The 16,375-nt window shown below is 23.3% G+C and overlaps 2 protein-coding genes across 9 annotated transcripts in view; one reads left to right on the top strand and one right to left on the bottom strand.

The window, feature by feature from the left end:
• LOC117178152 (probable phospholipid-transporting ATPase IIB) overlaps positions 1-16,375 on the top strand; it is a 133,984-nt gene that overhangs the window by 26,098 nt on the left and 91,511 nt on the right. For all 4 annotated transcript variants that reach the window (XM_033369416.1, XM_033369415.1, XM_033369418.1 and 1 more), the window contains one exon: positions 13,765-14,037. In XM_033369416.1, the coding sequence (XP_033225307.1) occupies positions 13,765-14,037 (273 nt within the window). The remainder of the gene's footprint in view (positions 1-13,764; positions 14,038-16,375) is intronic.
• On the bottom strand, positions 895-7,896 carry LOC117178155 (speckle-type POZ protein-like B). 5 transcript variants are annotated; one of them, XM_033369424.1, is made up of 3 exons: positions 7,675-7,896; positions 1,959-2,031; positions 895-1,869 (listed from the first exon to the last, which is right to left on the bottom strand). In XM_033369424.1, the coding sequence occupies exons 2-3, from the start codon at positions 1,992-1,994 to the stop codon at positions 979-981; spliced, it is 927 nt and encodes a 308-aa protein (XP_033225315.1). In that variant the 5' UTR covers positions 1,995-2,031; positions 7,675-7,896; the 3' UTR covers positions 895-978. The 5 variants fall into 5 exon arrangements, with proteins under 5 accessions (XP_033225315.1, XP_033225316.1, XP_033225314.1 ...); XM_033369425.1 differs by having other exon boundaries at positions 1,941-2,031; positions 7,675-7,895; XM_033369423.1 differs by having other exon boundaries at positions 895-2,031; positions 7,675-7,895.

Raw genomic sequence — 16,375 nt, 5'->3', positions numbered from 1 at the left:
GCTTTCATCCTTTTGGTTTAAAATTAATCTATTCGAATTGAAGATTCAATTCTTTTAGTTAAAAATTCATTATTTTGGTCGCAAATTTGTTGTTTTTTGTGTGGAAATTTAAGTTTTTAACTGAAAATTTAATTTATGGTTGCAAATTGATATTTTGAATTCAAAAATTCAACTATTTGGTTGAGAATTATTATTTTTTTGTTTAAAAAAAAACATATTTTGTGTAAAAATTAATCTTCTTGGTTGAAAATTCAACTCTTCCAGTTAAAGATTCATCATTTTAGTTATTTTTTAGTTGAAAATTCACAAAATAAATTGCATTTGCACTTAATTTCAAGTATAAGAAGATAAAATAAAAATTTGTTTGAATTATTTATAATAAACTCGTGAAACTTTATTCATATAACGGGTTGATTGTTCTCAAAAATGCGAAATATTTGTATGGCTCTGTACTGTAAAAAATTATACCTGGAAAAATTTTAAGATACCTGCAAAAAACCTGGGATTTTCAGGGAATTTGTTTCTAGAATTTAAATAGACACTCTTTGAAACTTTTGAAATTAAAAATCAGGAAAAAATGTAACATTTGTTTGAGAAGATTTGAAATTAAATAATTTCTATTAAATCAGGATTTCTAGCGTTCTGGAAATACTTGAAAACCTGGTAAAGGTTTTGAATATTTTTTTAATTGGCAAAACCTGGAAAAGTCTTTAAATTTCGCTCATGATCTCGGAATTTTTGATTCCATTAGCAAATAGGTTTTTAATTTTATCACGGTGAAAAATCACGAAGCTACAATCGAAAATATTTAAAATTTTCATATTTATTCTTGAGTTTTTTCAACTTTAACAACTGCTTTTCAACTTTGGAAAAAAGGACATAAACGCTTCTTTCTAGCATTTAAAAATCTATATTGATATATTAACAAGTATGAATACAATTTGGGCTGCAGAATTGTATATTATGAACACAGAACCATCACTTGTTGACAACAGTCTCCATCACTTCCTGAATAAGGTCTTTTCGTGTATAGAGTTGAAGAAACTCTTCAGATCCGATTGCTTCTTTTATATGTTTTCTAATGAAATGTAAAGTCTTCTCCTTCAAGACTTTCGCATTATGTCTGTCAGCTAATAAAAGTAAACTTGGCGCTTCTCTAACACTAATATCGCAAAAAGCTTTTTCACACAGAGTTTTAAGCTCATCCAGCTGATATTTATCTGCTGCTCTTAAAAGATCAAATGCCATGATTTTCATATTTTTTACGTTTCCCGTGTAGATAAACCTCAACATCTCCTTAAAAGCTGTTGGTTCAATGTCAGGAACATCGACTACATTTTTATTCTTTTCGGATAAGTTTTGATGAAACATTGCATAAAATACTGGACTACGAACTGCGAGAATAGCTTTGTGTACGTGAAAACTTTCATCTCCAACATTAAAAGTAAAATCTGGCAATATGTTCTCTTCCAGAAGTCGGTCAAAGTCAATTGTCAATGAACAACGGTGAAAATCCGGATTTTCTTCATTCGAGATGTAAAATTCATTTATGATGCACTTGATAAATAACGAGTTGGTTAATTCTCTCGTGCGAATTATTGAACTTTCAATTTTTAGTAGATTGATGTCTGAATTTCCCTGATTTTTCGTCCACATGCTTCTTGAGTTGAATTCCATTGGACTTCCATTCTGGAGCAATGTTTCGATAACGCATTTTTGAAGATCGTCGCTAGGTTTTATTTTTAACATCACGATATAAGTGTCACTCTCGGCATGTCCACTGTGTCTTTGAGAATACAAAAGTTTTAATTGAAATTTGGTGTAATAATCATAATTTGAGGGAAATTCTTCTGACTGTGGTGAAATCACCTGAAAAATGTCGATGTAAGATGAAAATTCTTTTATCTCCCAGGTACAAATTCGTTCAGATTTAATTATACTTGTTGTTAGGTGAATACCAGTTGGTTCATCACTCCCTTCCGAAGATGCTTCATCAGACATCGTTTTTAATCAAAATTTATTTCCCTTTTTCTGAAATAAAAAATAAATGGAGTGGAATTATTTTCTAGATAAATTAATCAATTCTAAACTTAAACGCTTTTATTTTAAATGGATCTGAATAATGCGAATTGTATTAATAAAATCCAGATATATTTTTATTGAAAGTTCCGTATTTTCAATTAAAAGTATAGTATTTTATTTTTGGTTGAGAATCTTTTCGTTTATAAATTTTATTATTTGGTTCAAAATTTTATTTTTTTCGGTTAAACTATTTTTTTCTGAAGTCATTCTTTTCGGTCTAAAATTCAACTCTTTTTTTTTTAATATTCGTCATTTTAGATAGAAAATGCGTTCTTCTGGATTTTTCTTTTTTTTGACTGAAAGTTAATATCTTTTAATTAAAAAGTCTAACATTCTTTTTTTAGTTCATAATTCATCTCTTTTGGTTCAATATTTAATTATTTAGTAAAAAATTCGACTTTTTGGTTTGAAAATTCCATATTTTTAAAAAAAAATTTTTTTTCTTGACTGAAAAGACTTTCTTAGGCATCGTTTTTAATCAAAATTACTTTTCCTTTATCTGAAATAAAAAATAAATGGAGGGAAATTATTTTTTAGAGGATTGAAGTTAAGTTTGAAAGATGTAAAATATAGTTTAAATTCATAAATTAATAAATTCAAAATTTAAACGCTTTTATTTTAAACGGTTTTAAATAATGCGAATTGTATTAATAAAATCCAGATATATTTTTTTGAAAGTTCCGTATTTTTATTTAAAAAGTCTAGTATTTTATTTCTGGTTGAAAATTAATCTTTTCGTTTACAAATTTTAGTATTTGGTTCAAAATTTAATTTTTTTAGGTTAAACTATTTTGTTAAAAGTCATTTTTTTGTGTCTAAAATTCAATTCTTTTTTTTTAATATTCGTCATTTTAGATAGAAAATGCGTTCTTCTGGATTATTTTTTTTTGGACAGAAAGTTAATATCTTTTAATTAAAAACCCTAACATTCTTTTTTTAGTTCATAATTCATCTCTTTTGGTTGAAAATTTAATTATTTAGTAAAAAATTCGACTTTTTGGTTTGAAAATTCCATATTTTTTTTGAAAAATTTTTTTTCTTGACTGAAAAGACTTTCTTAGGCATCGTTTTTAATCAAAATTACTTTTCCTTTATCTGAAATAAAAAATAAATGGAGGGGAATTATTTTTTAGAGGATTGAAGTTAAGTTTGAAAGATGTAAAATATAGTTTAAATTCATAAATTAATAAATGCAAAATTTAAACGCTTTTATTTTAAACGGTTTTTAATAATGCGAATTGTATTAATAAAATCCAGATATATTTTTTTTGAAAGTTCCGTATTTTTAATTAAAAAGTCTAGTATTTTATTTTTGGTTGAAAATTAATCTTTTCGTTTACAAATTTTAGTATTTGGTTCAAAATTTAATTTTTTTAGGTTAAACTGTTTTGTTAAAAGTCATTTTTTTGTGTCTAAAATTCAATTCTTTTTTTTAATATTCGTAATTTTTGATAGAAAATGCGTTCTTCTGGATTAATTTTTTTTTTACTGAAAGTTAATACCTTTTAAGTAAAAAATCAAACGTTCTTTTTTTAGTTCATAATTCATCTCTTTTGGTTGAAAATTTAATTATTTAGTAAAAGATTCGAATTTTTTGTTTGAAAATTCCATATTTTTGTTGAAAATTTTTTTTTCTTGACTGAAAAGACTTTCTTAGGCATCGTTTTTAATCAGAACTACTTTTCCTTTATCTGAAATAAAAAATAAATGGAGGAGAATTATTTTCTAGATAAATTAATTAATTCTAAACTTAAACGCTTGTATTTTAATGGGTTCTGAATAATACGAATTGTATTAATAAAATCCAGATATATTTTTATTGAAAGTTCCGTATTTTTAATTAAAAAGTCTAGTATTTTATTTTTGGTTAAGAATTAATCTTGTCGTTTACAAATTTTATTATTTGGTTCAAAATTTAATTTTTTTAGGTTAAACTATTTTTTTTCTAAAATTCAACTCTTTTTTTTAATATTCGTCATTTTGGATAGAAAATGCGTTCTTCTGAATTTTTTTTTTTGCTGATATTTAATATCTCTTAATTAAAAAGTCGAACATTCTTTTTTTAGTTCACAATTCATCTCTTTTGGTTGAAAATTTAATTATTTTGTAAAAAATTTGACTTTTTGATTTGAAAATTCCATATTTTTGTTGAAATTTTTGTTTTCTTGACTGAAAAATCTTTCTTAGTTGCAAATTTTGTCGTTTTTGGATCAGTTCAACTGGTTATTTTTATTCACAATTAAAATCGTTTTTGGTAGAAGTGTCTACTATTACATTTTTCGTTTAGAATTTAGCTTTATTGTTTGAAAACTAAACTATTTGCTTGAAAATTCATCTTTTTAGGTTGAAAATTGATATTTTTGGGTTAAAATTTCATCTTTTTGGGTTTGAATTTCATATTTTCTGTTTGAATTTTTTGTTTGTTTAAACTTCAACTCTTATGTTGAAAATTCCACTTTTTACTTTAAACGTTCATATTTGTAGGTTTGAAATGCAAATTTTCTAGAAATAAATTTATAATACATTTTTTTGGATAAAAATTAAGATTTTCTTAAAATTTCTTCCCTTTTATTAAGAAATTATTTTTTTAGGCAAAAATTAAACTCGTTTGTTAGAAAATCATCTTCTTGGGTTGAAATGTCTTCTCTTTCGTTAGAAACTTTTTTTGTTTTTTTGAAATTGTAACTGCTTGGTTGAAAACTAATATGTTTTTGTTGATGATTCAACCGTTTTTTTAGGAAATTTGTCAGTTCTCAACAGTTTGGTATAAAGTTCATTTATATGGTTAAAAATTCAAGTATTTTGTTAAAAAATTCGTCTCTGACTTGAATCTTCAATAATTTGATTGAGGTATAAAATAATTAATTTTCAGGATTTATTATTAATTACAAATTTAATAGTGAACTTTTCAACCAGAAGGAATGAGTTTTCAGCCCAAGAATACGAAGTTTTAACAAAATAATATAATTTTCAGTTGAAAATCTTGATTTGCAACAAAATTACATACATTTTTAACCCAACAGTTGAATTTTCAATGAAGAAGAATAATTTTCAACCAAATTCACGCATTTTTGATAAAATACGAATTTACGAATTTACAACAAAATACATACATTTTCAACCAAGATGTTGAAAATTCGACCAAAAAAGATGACTTTTTAAGAAAAAAGTTTTTTAGCTAAGGAGCTCATTTTTCAACGAAAAATTTGAGAGTTGATATTTCAACCAAAAAATACTGTATTTTTGAATTAAAAACACTTGAAGTCAACTAAAAAGTACGACTTTTTATCCAAAGTTTTTAATTTTCAAGTAAAGTCAACTGAAACGATCAATTTTTAACAAAAAATTGAATAAATAGTTAAATTTTCTGCTACAAAAATTATTTTGTAACCGCAACAAACGAATTTTCAACAAAATAGTTAAATTTTCAATCAATAAAATGAACTTCTAAAAAGCAATTCCAGGTTTAACCGAATAGTTTAAGTTTTAATCCATTTTTAACCAAAAATGGAATATTTAAATTTTAAGTTGAGAAAAGTAATTAAAAAAAAGAAATTCAACAAAATAGTTAAATCTTCAAAAATAAAATTAATTTTTAACAAAGTAGTTTAATTTTCGATCCAGTAGTTAAATTATTAACAAAAAATATTATTTTTTAAGAAAATACTTCGTTTCATTAATTAAAGTTTAGAAACAAATAAGTGTAAAATGAAATTGTATTCAATTTATAATATATATGAAATTCTTTAGGATCAATTTTAGATCTTCAAAATTGTGCAAGAAAGTAAATTAATATTTGTCAATTCAAGAATAAGTCTTCAACCGTTTTGACTTCTGATGTTAGTTTGAATGGTTTTATATAAAAAAAAATCAGTATTATTTCAAATATTATAAAAGTGGTATTACTTCAATTTTTAAATATTTCAAAACTGTAATTTAAAAAATTTTTATATCTTACTCAATCAGCTTTTAGCTTGAAACTTTCAACGTTAAATTATTTTCGACTGGAATCGTTTAAAATTAAACAATTTATAGTTTATGTTAATTTTTTAAATAAAAAATTGATCCCAGAAACGCAAAAGTGGGATTTTTAATTTAATTTCATAAAAATGGTTAAATATAAAATTGAAACCGCTTTTTTGTTCTCTAATAAGCATTTGAAATTTAAAAATTTTAAAGGAATATTTCAAATTATATACTTACAAAGATTGGAGGCTGATAATTAATGAATTTTACAACTTAACAATTGACTATTTTCAAATTTAGATTTTTAAGATTTGAAAAAATTTAATTTAAATTGCTGAAAAATGTTACAATATAAATTTAGAGACTTCACAATTTTTAATCAAAATCTTTTAAAACGCAAGAATTAAAAATGAAAAAATTTCAAAAATGTACTAATAATTTATTATTTTTCAAGAAACTTTCCAAATTTCCAAAGCTCTTTCCACTACTTAATTAAAATTTGAACTACTTTGTTTAAATTTAATTTTGTTGGTTGAAGATTCATCATTTTAGTTTGAATTTTATCTCTTTGGTTGAAAAATGGCTTTTTTTAAATTAATATTTTTTTGTTTAAGATTCAACTTATTAGTAGAAATTTGAAATACTTTGTTAAAAATTATTTTTTTGGTTAAAACTTCATCATTTTAGTTGGATATTTATCTCTTTGGTTTTGGTTTCGATTTTTTTTTTATTGAAAATTAATTTTTGTCACTGAAAATTGATCTATTCTATTTTTATTGAAAAATGTATTCTTTTTCAGTTGACAATTCAACTATTTTTACAAAATGCATGTATTGCGTTGAAAATTCTTCTGTTTTTGTTGAAAATTTATCTTCTTGGTAGAAAATTCAACAATTCAATTTTCCAGAGGCGAATTTTCTACAAAGTTTAACTGTTGAAAATTCAACAGTAAGATTTTTAGCAGAAAAATTTTCTACAGGAATGCATTTTCAACGAACTAATTTTCTATCAAATATAACTGGTGAATTTTCGACTAAACTACGCAATAAAAATTTAAATTATTCTATTTTACAAAGTAAAAGTTGATCTAGAATGTTAAAAATTGAATTTTTTTGTTTGAATAGCTGAAAAATGGTAAAATATCATATTTATAGCTTTTAAAATAAAAAAATACATCTTTCAAATCTCAACCATTTTTAATGGAAAATTATTTATGAAATTAATAACTGAATATTTTAAAATTAGTTTTCCAATTTATCAAACACTTTTACAAATTAATCTGGGGGAAAAAATAGCGCTAAAAATAAAAATCGAATTATTTTAAATTTAATAATCTTCCAAAGTAAATATTTTAATTAAATTTGCTTTATATTATATTCTTCTGCTTGAAACACGTCAAGTCAAACGTCTTAGAGGTCTCAAAGTTCAGCGAATCAATAAAGCAGGAAGAGGTTATGTACTATTTTATCGAAAATAAAACGCAACTTGTAAAATATTTTACACGCAAATGACAAAAAAATTGGATAAATACAATTTTGAGAACAGCTTCCCTGCCGATTATCACCCCAGATGCATTCAAGCTAAATATAGAATACAGAAATCAATATTATGTTCACTGAATCTTACCCTTGGAGATTGAAGATCAATCCGTTTGATTAGAATGTCAGAAGGGTCAGGATTTTAAACTCTTAAGCCACTCAATTATGCCATTAAATTTAGGAAAGTGTCTTGTAATCTTTTGTCATTTCTTGCAAATTATCGTCTTTATTATTTTCTTTTGTGCACTGACGTTTAGCCACATTTTTGTTGATTTGGGGATTTCACGCTACACCTAGTGTTGCCAACTGTCAGGTATTTGCAGGCCTCGCACTCACTACATTATGTTTTCACTATTTGACCCTTTTTTTTAATGATGAAAATAATTTACTGCTATTTTGAAAAAATTACGCTAAAGATACTATTTTTTAAACTGTTTGCTAATGCGACTATTTCTTTACTTTTTCTTAAACAATATTTTTTAAACTTCATCGTTAATTGGCTACAGATTGTCGCATGAGCTTTTTTTTTAACAGGGAATTTCACTAATTTTCAGAAGAAAAAAATCTATCCAATCACTTCAAATATCACATGATATAATACAATTTAAAATAAGTTTGATTAAAACTTTTTTTTAATGTTAAGTTTAAGTGCTAAAATTTGCAATAATGAATTGATTCAGTTTACAATGTGTAACGCTAAAATCGTTTTCTATCAAAATTTTCCATTTTAGTTATCAATTTAAAGAATTTTGAAATACAGTTTTAAAAACTAAACAATTTAAAAAAAAAGCGTGTGTAATAGAAATATTTAAACAAAAAACGTTTTATTTTCATGAAATGTAAATATAATTTGTATAATGATTTTAATAATTAAACTGTAGTTCGAATATTAAAAATTGAACAATAATTTATTTGCTTTATTTACAGCATATTTAAATATTTTTTAATTCTCAAATATTCCATTTTAACCCATTTAAATTGAAATTTTTTAATTCAAGAAAATACGAAATTTGTAATACTTAGCAATTTTTTATTGTTACTTTAAAATGTCCAAATATAAGTTTTTAATTTATTACAAATTAGAGTAAGTTTAGGGGATGCTTAGAAGTTTTGAAAAGGTTCAAACTTAATTAAAGTTTTAAATATTGAGAAAAAAAAATTAACAGAATGTAGGTACATTTTTGAAGATTTCGAAAATTGAAAATGTTTTTTTATTCATAAAAAATTAATTTCAAAAAAATATTCAAAAGTATTTCAAAACAAAAACAAATTTTGGTGAATAAATAACAATTGAACATTTATTAATTCAGAAAAAAATCAAAAAAGTTCCAGAGATATTTAGAATTTCTCAAAAGATCAAGAAATAACTGAAAACTTAAACAGATTTTAAAAAATGTAATACAGAATGTAGATTTTTAAATATTTCGAACTAAAAATTCAGTCGCTTTTTAAGCATTTTGAAATGTTTCAAAAGAGAAAAAACTTGTATCAAGATCTTTAGGGAAGTTTAAGAATTATTTTTTATTTTAAAAATCTAATTTGTAGAAAACATTTAAAAATATTAAAAAATTTTTTAAAAGTGATCTGGAAATTTTTAAGGCTTTTTTGCATTTTGCAGAATTTTTTAAAAGTTCTAGGAAAATTTCCAATCATTTTAAACGAGAAGAATTTAAAATCAAATGTTTTTTTAATTATTTCGAAAGGTTTCAAGATAATAAACAAATTTTCTTACAAAATAGCTGAATTCTCAACAAGTTCTATAAATTTTCCATAAATTAGTTGGATTTTTTACGAAATTGCTAAATTTTCAAGCCAAACAGACGAATTCTCTACAAAACAGTTGAAATTTAACCGACAGATTTAATATATTGTTGATATTTACACTAAAAAAGATTTTTAATTAAAAACACTTGGCTATAACCGCAAATGATGAATTTTCAAACAACTATTTCAATGTTATAACAAAACAGATTAATTTCCAACCCCTGCAGTTACATTTTTAGTAAAAAAAAAATTAATTTTCTTCCAAATAATTAAATCTTAAGCCAAGAGGATTAATTTTCTACTAAAAATGAAATATTTTCTACAAAAATTGAAATATTATAAATAATAGAATGAAATAATGTCTAGAGAATAGTTAAATTTTCAGTTAAAACCATTCATTTTAAAACAATTAAAGGAGAATTTTCAACAAAATACTCAAGTTTTCAAACTAAGATATGAATTTTTAACTTAAAGTGATGAATCCACAACAAATAATAAATCCTACAACCAAGTAGTTGATTTTGTAATTTTAAAAAATAATTTTGTAGCAAAACAGTTGCATTTACAACATGGAAATACTAATTTTTAACAAAAAATGTAATATTGCATATTTAAACTACAAGATTTTAATTTAAAATTAAAACAAACATTTGAATATAACCAAGAAAGACGAATTTTTAATAAAATACTTGAATTCCCAACTAAAACAGATTAATGTTCAACCATACAGTTACATCTTTAGTCAAAAAAAAATTTTATTTTCTTCCAAATTTTTTAATTTTAAGCCAAGAGGATTAATTTTCTACTGAAAAAGAAATATTTTATTTAAAAAAAAATGAAATATTAGGAATAATAGTAAATAATAGAATAAAAGAACAGCTAGAGAATAGTTAAAATTCTAGTTAAAACCATTCATTTTAAAACGAAGAAAAGAGAATTTTCAACAAAATAATCAAGTTTTCCAACGAAGATATGCATTTTTAACTTAAATGATGAGTCCACAACAAATCTTGAATTTTCCAACCAAGTAGTTGATTTTTTAGCCTAAAAAAATGATTTCTCAGCAAAACAGTTGCATGTTCAACCTGGAAATACTAATTCTTAACAAAAATTGTAATATTTGAACATTGCACGTTTAACCAAAAAATTTATTTTCTATCCAAAAATACGAATTCTATACCAAATATATATATTTCTTCCAAATAGTTGAATTTTCAACTAAAAAAATTAATCATTGGTCAGAAAAGATGGATTAGAAAAAATACATAAATTTTTAAACAAATAGTTGAATTTTCTACCGGAAAGATAAGTTTTCAGAAAAATACATTTTTATCCAAGTAGCTGCATTTTCTATAAATAAAACCGAAATTTCCACTAAAATGATCAACTTTAAACATAATTAAATGAACTTTAAGGAAGTAGTTCAACCTTCAACCAAGGAATTGAATTTTTAATCTAAAACGATGAATTTTCAACAAAAAATTTGATATTTGATTTTTCTACAAAAAAGACTTTAATTTCATTTACAATAAAAAACAGTTGGATTTAAGCAACAAATACAAATTTTCAACAAAATACTTGAATCCTCATCTAAAACAGATTAATTTTTAGCTAAATAATTGCATTTTTAAACAAAAGATTAACTTTCTTCTAAAAAAAGGCGAATGTTCAACAAAGTACACCAATTTTTAACTAAATAGTTCAATTTTCCACCAAGAAAAGAAAAAAGTACATTATTGCTTTAAATGAACATTGAAGTTCATTTTTAATACTTGAAAAATTTCAAAAAATATTTTTAATCGGTTTTTAAATAATTAGTCAAATTGTTATCTTTGACAATTATGATATCATTCAGTTTAGAATGCGCGATTCGAAAATCTTTCACTTTAAACATTTTCCATTTTAAATTAAAATTTTTAAGCGTATATTTTATTTTAAAGATTTTTAAAGGGCAGTGATTTTAAAAATAATAATAATTTGAACAATGAATGCGATCTTAGTCCAAATTTTATTTGAACAGCTCATTTATATTTCTCTCATTTCTAACGTTTAATTCTCGATGCGAAACTACGAATGTTCCATAAAACATTTAAATTTTCAACTCGAAAATGTGAATTTTCAAGGAAGAATTTAATGTTCAATCGAAGCAGTTTAATTTTTAACCAGGCAGTTGCATTTTTAACCACAAAAGTAAATTTTTCACAGAAAGAGATGAATTTTTAGACTAAAACATCAATGTTCAACAAAATAGTTGATTCTTTAACATTAAAAAATGAAAATCACATTTATTCAATTTATTCATCCATAAAAAATTTAATCTTTAACCAAATAGTTGGATTTTAGACATTTAAATTTTACGAAAAACGTAATAGTTGATATTTCGATACAGAAAGATTTTTATTTTTAATAAAAAAACAGTTGAATTCATTAAAATAAAATTGGAATAAAATCTTTGAATCCTCAACCAAAAAATATTAATTTTCAAGCAGTTGTATTTATAACCAACAAAGATTAAATATCTTCAAAAAAGACAAATTTTCAATCAAATGTATACATTTTCAACATAAGAGATGAATTTTGAACAATATTGATAAATCTTAAGAAAAAAACACTTTCCAAAAAACTGAATTTAAAAGAAAAAACTTCACATCAAATATTTGAATTTTCAACCAAAAAATATTTTCATTTTACACTTAACAGTTGCAATTTTAATAAAAAAAGAAAGCATTTCTACAAAAAGAGATAATGGTTTTAGACCAAATAGACGAATTTTCAATAAAATTGTTGAATGATCAAGCCAGAAAAGATTTTTCAGTCATGAAAGAAAAAAATGTTAGGAAATCTATAATATAAAGAGAAAAATCATTTTTAATACAAAATTAAATTTTCTAGTAACTATTTATTTTTTAAGTTTCTTTATTGTTTGCTTAAAGTTTGTATAAATATCATTTTCCTAGGTTGCTCGATAGGGTTCAAAAAGATTTTTGAAAACTTTAGATTTGTCGAAAATTTATCTAGAAAATTTCTCAAAACTTTTTTTTACTTTACAGGATTATACACAATTTTAGCAAAAATTTGAGTCAGCTCAAAATATATTTAGGATCTTTTGACGCTTGAAAAAAAATTGAATAATTTAAAAAAACTCTTTTATTGTTTTAAAATACATATTTTTAATCTCTTCAGAACTTTCCAATTATTCCTGAAATTGTCTTGCAATATTCTGGATCCGTGTTTGACTATTTTGGAAATGTTTTGTAATGTTTTTAAATCTTTTTAAATATTAATTTTTCAAAACAAAGAATTCCTTTAAATTTTCCAAAGAATCTTAAAAATATTTTTTTATTACCTGGAAACCTTCAAAAATTCTTGAAAAATTTCAAAATTTTGTTTCAATATCTTCCAGATTATTTTTTGACATACTTCAAAATATTCAAAGTTAACAATTGATCTTTTAAAATAAAACCTAAATGAATTAAATTTTTCTCAGAAATCTTATTGCCAGTACCTTAAATTTTTAATTACTATTTTAAATCACAATTTTAATGCAATTAAAAAAAATTAATAAAAACAAAACATAAGAATAAATTTCTTATAAAAAAAATGTATTTTTGATAAATTCCAAAGATAATTTGTTCAAATTATGTTTTTAGATTACAAACGTTTTAAAGTGTTGTGTTTTGAAATAGTGTTTTAAAATAAAAACTCTTTACATTGTGGTGAAACAAATTTTATGTTAGAATTATTAAAAGAATTTCTTGTACATAAAAGTCCATGAATTGGACAATTTGTTGTATAGTATAAATAAAAAAGTAAAAAAATATATAAATAAATATATAATAAATGAAAAAATTACATATAATAAATATATGAGCATAAAAGATAGTGAAAGTAGTTCAAAATTGTTTTAAATAATTTTTATTTCTTTAAAAAATATCTATTAGTTTTTGTGCCATCAATTTCCCAATTATATTGTAAAATAATTTTTTGAATGTTTCGAAAAATCGTTGTAAATTTTTTTTGGTGATTTACTAATGTATTTTATGTTAATGTGAGTGTAAAAAATCAATTAAAAAATAATGTTATAACAATTACATGGCAGACAAATTTTGATAAGCATTTTCTCAGAAAGTATTTATTAATTTTTTTCAGCATTATTCTATAGTGCCCCATAAAATCTCGGATTTACTTTTTTTTAAATAGTTTCAAAAAAAGAGTTTTTTAATTAATAAAATTCGCTAACAAATATTTTCCGTTCGGGATAATTGTGACTTTAAAATTATGTTCTCAAATGCTTGAAAAATAAAGTTTTTTTTTTTAGAATATTATATTAAAATTGAAGTAATGTTTAAAAATTTCAATTGTTATCTTATTAATCTCACTATAATAATTTCTATTTATTTTTCTATTTTTTCAGGTACTATACCAGCAGTTCAAATTTTTCTTGAACCTTTACTTCCTCATGATGGCATTGTCTCAGTTCATACCAGAAATAAGAATAGGATATTTATACACATACTGGGGGCCTTTGGCTTTTGTCTTAATGGTTACTGTATGTCGAGAAGCCGTCGACGATTTCCGGAGGTACAAACGAGACAAGGAAGTTAATAACCAAAAATACTACAGACTTGTAAAAGGTTTCAGTGCGCCAGAACTAGTTCCCAGTTCTAAACTGCGAGTTGGTGACTTGGTAAGTTTTCTTTATTCAGGCTGGCCAAGAAAATCAGGGGATTTTGTTGGTAAGGGAAAGTTAGGGATTTTTAAGAAAAAAATGGAAAAGTCACTTTTTTAAATGAAAAGTCACTAGTGAATTAAAAAAATAATTAACTCATGGCTTAACCACTATTGAATTCAGATCTATACCTATTTTTTAATTATCTTGAATTCTTTCGAAATATTTTAGGGTACTTTAAAAGATTCGAAGAAATTTTTTATAGATTTCAATCATTTAATGTGATTTTGAAGATTTGATTTATTATGGTATTTTTTATAATTCCAAAGAATTTTGAAAAGTTTTAAAAATTTTCAAACAATTTCAAAGGATTTAAAAAATTTCAAAGTTTTTAAAAAGATTAAAAGGAGTTTTTTTAATAAACTTCAATAATTTGAAGGTATTCGAGAGTCTTAAAAATTTTCAAGGGATTTTGAAATATTTTAAAGGATTTTAAATATCTTAGGGTATTCTAAATAGGTTTAAATAATTTGAAAATATTCCAAAGGATTGTAAAGGTTTTAGGGTATTGTTGAAAGTCAAAGGAATTTTCAAGAGCCTTAAAGAAGATCAAGGGATTTGGAAACATTTTTAATATTTGGAATATCTTATGCTATTTTAAACAGATTTTAATCATTTAAAGAGATTAGGATTTTAAAGGTTTTAGTTTTTTTTAATGCTAGGAATTTTTAAGTTTTAAAAAGTTTCAAAGGATTTCGAAGGGTTTGGAATATTAAAAGGCATTTAAAAATATTCCGAGAATTTGTTAACAGATTTTAATAGCTTGAAGGTAATCTAAAGGATTTTAAAGATGTTAGGACATTTTTAAACATTCCAAGGATTTTTCATGAGCTTTAAAAAGTTGCAAGGAATTTCAAGGAATTTGAAATATTTTGGTTTTTTTTTTAATTTCAAGTGTTTCAATAACTTTAATAAGTTTTAAGATATTTCGAAAGGTTTGAAATATTTAAAGGAATTTAAAAAAATTAAAAGGATTTTTTTAATAGACTTCAATAATTTAAAGGTATTCCAAAGGATTTGATAGATTTCGGGTACCTTTTTAAATTCCAAGTCATTTTCGAGAGTCAAATTAATCTTAGGGTGTAAATATTTTTAAATAATTTGAAAATATTCATAAGGATTTTAAAGGTTTTAGGGAATTCTGAAAAGTCCAAGAAATTTTCAAGAGCTTTAAAGAAGATCAAGGGATTTGGAAAGATTTTTAATTATTTGAAATATCTTATATTTTAAACAGATTTTAATAATTCAAAGAGATTAGAATTTTAAAGATTTTAATTTCTTTTTTTTTTTTAATGTAAGGAATTTTTAAGAGTTTCAAAAAGCGTCAAGAGACTTCGAAGGATTTGTAATATTTGAAGGCATTTAAAAATATTATAGAAATTTTAAAAATATTTTAATAACTTGAAGAGATTCCAAAGGATTCAAAAGATTTTCGGATATTTTTTTTAATTCCGAGAAATTTTCGAGAGTTAAAAAGTTTCAAAGGATTTTGAAATATTTTCGGTTTTTTCTTAATATCCAAGGGTTTCAGTAGAATTAACAAGTTTTAAGAGATTCCAAAAGATTTGAAATATTTCACGAAATTTTATAAGATTAAAAGAAGTTTTTTAATGGACTTCAATAATTTGAAGGTATTCCAAATGATTTTAAAGACTTAAGGGTGTTTTAAAAAATTTCAAGGAATTTTCGAGAGTCTTACAATATTTTCAAGGGATTTTGAAATATTTTAAATGATTTCAAATATCTTAGGGTAATTCTAAATAGGTTTAAATAATTTGAAAAAATTCCAAGACATTTGGAAGGTTTTAGGGTATTTTTGAAAGTCAAAGGAATTTTCAAGAGCTTTAAAGAAGATCAAGGGATTTGGAAATATTTTAAAGTATTTGGAATATCTTATGATATTTTAAATAGATTTTAATAACTTGAAGAGATTCCAAAGTATTTTAAAGATTTTAGGGCATTTTTTAAAATTCCAAGGATTTTTCATGAGCTTTAAAAAGTTGTAAGGAATTTGAATTTTTTTAATTGCAAGGGTTTAAATAGCTTTGAAAACTTTCAAGAGAATTCAGAAGATTTGAAATATTTTAAGGAATTTTAAAAGATTAAAAGGAATTTTTTAATAGGCTTCAATAATTTGAAGGTATTTCAAATGATTTTAAAGACTTTTGAGATATTTTAAAAAATTTCAGGAAAATTTCGAGTCTTTAAAATTTTCAAAGGATTTTGAAATATTTTAAAGGATTTTAAATATCTCAGGGTATTCTAAATAGGTGTTAATAGTTTGAAAATATTCCAA

This window comes from Belonocnema kinseyi, chromosome 8 (assembly GCF_010883055.1).
Source record: "Belonocnema kinseyi isolate 2016_QV_RU_SX_M_011 chromosome 8, B_treatae_v1, whole genome shotgun sequence".
Lineage (NCBI taxonomy): Eukaryota > Metazoa > Arthropoda > Insecta > Hymenoptera > Cynipidae > Belonocnema > Belonocnema kinseyi.
The sequence above is the reverse complement of the archived record's forward strand: the minus strand, read 5'-3'. Positions and strand labels throughout refer to the sequence as shown.

Bases quoted from the DNA above. Each gene is read 5' to 3' on its own strand.
- LOC117178155 (XM_033369423.1), bottom strand. From the start codon at position 2,001: ATGTCTGATGAAGCATCTTCGGAAGGGAGTGATGAACCAACTGGTATT.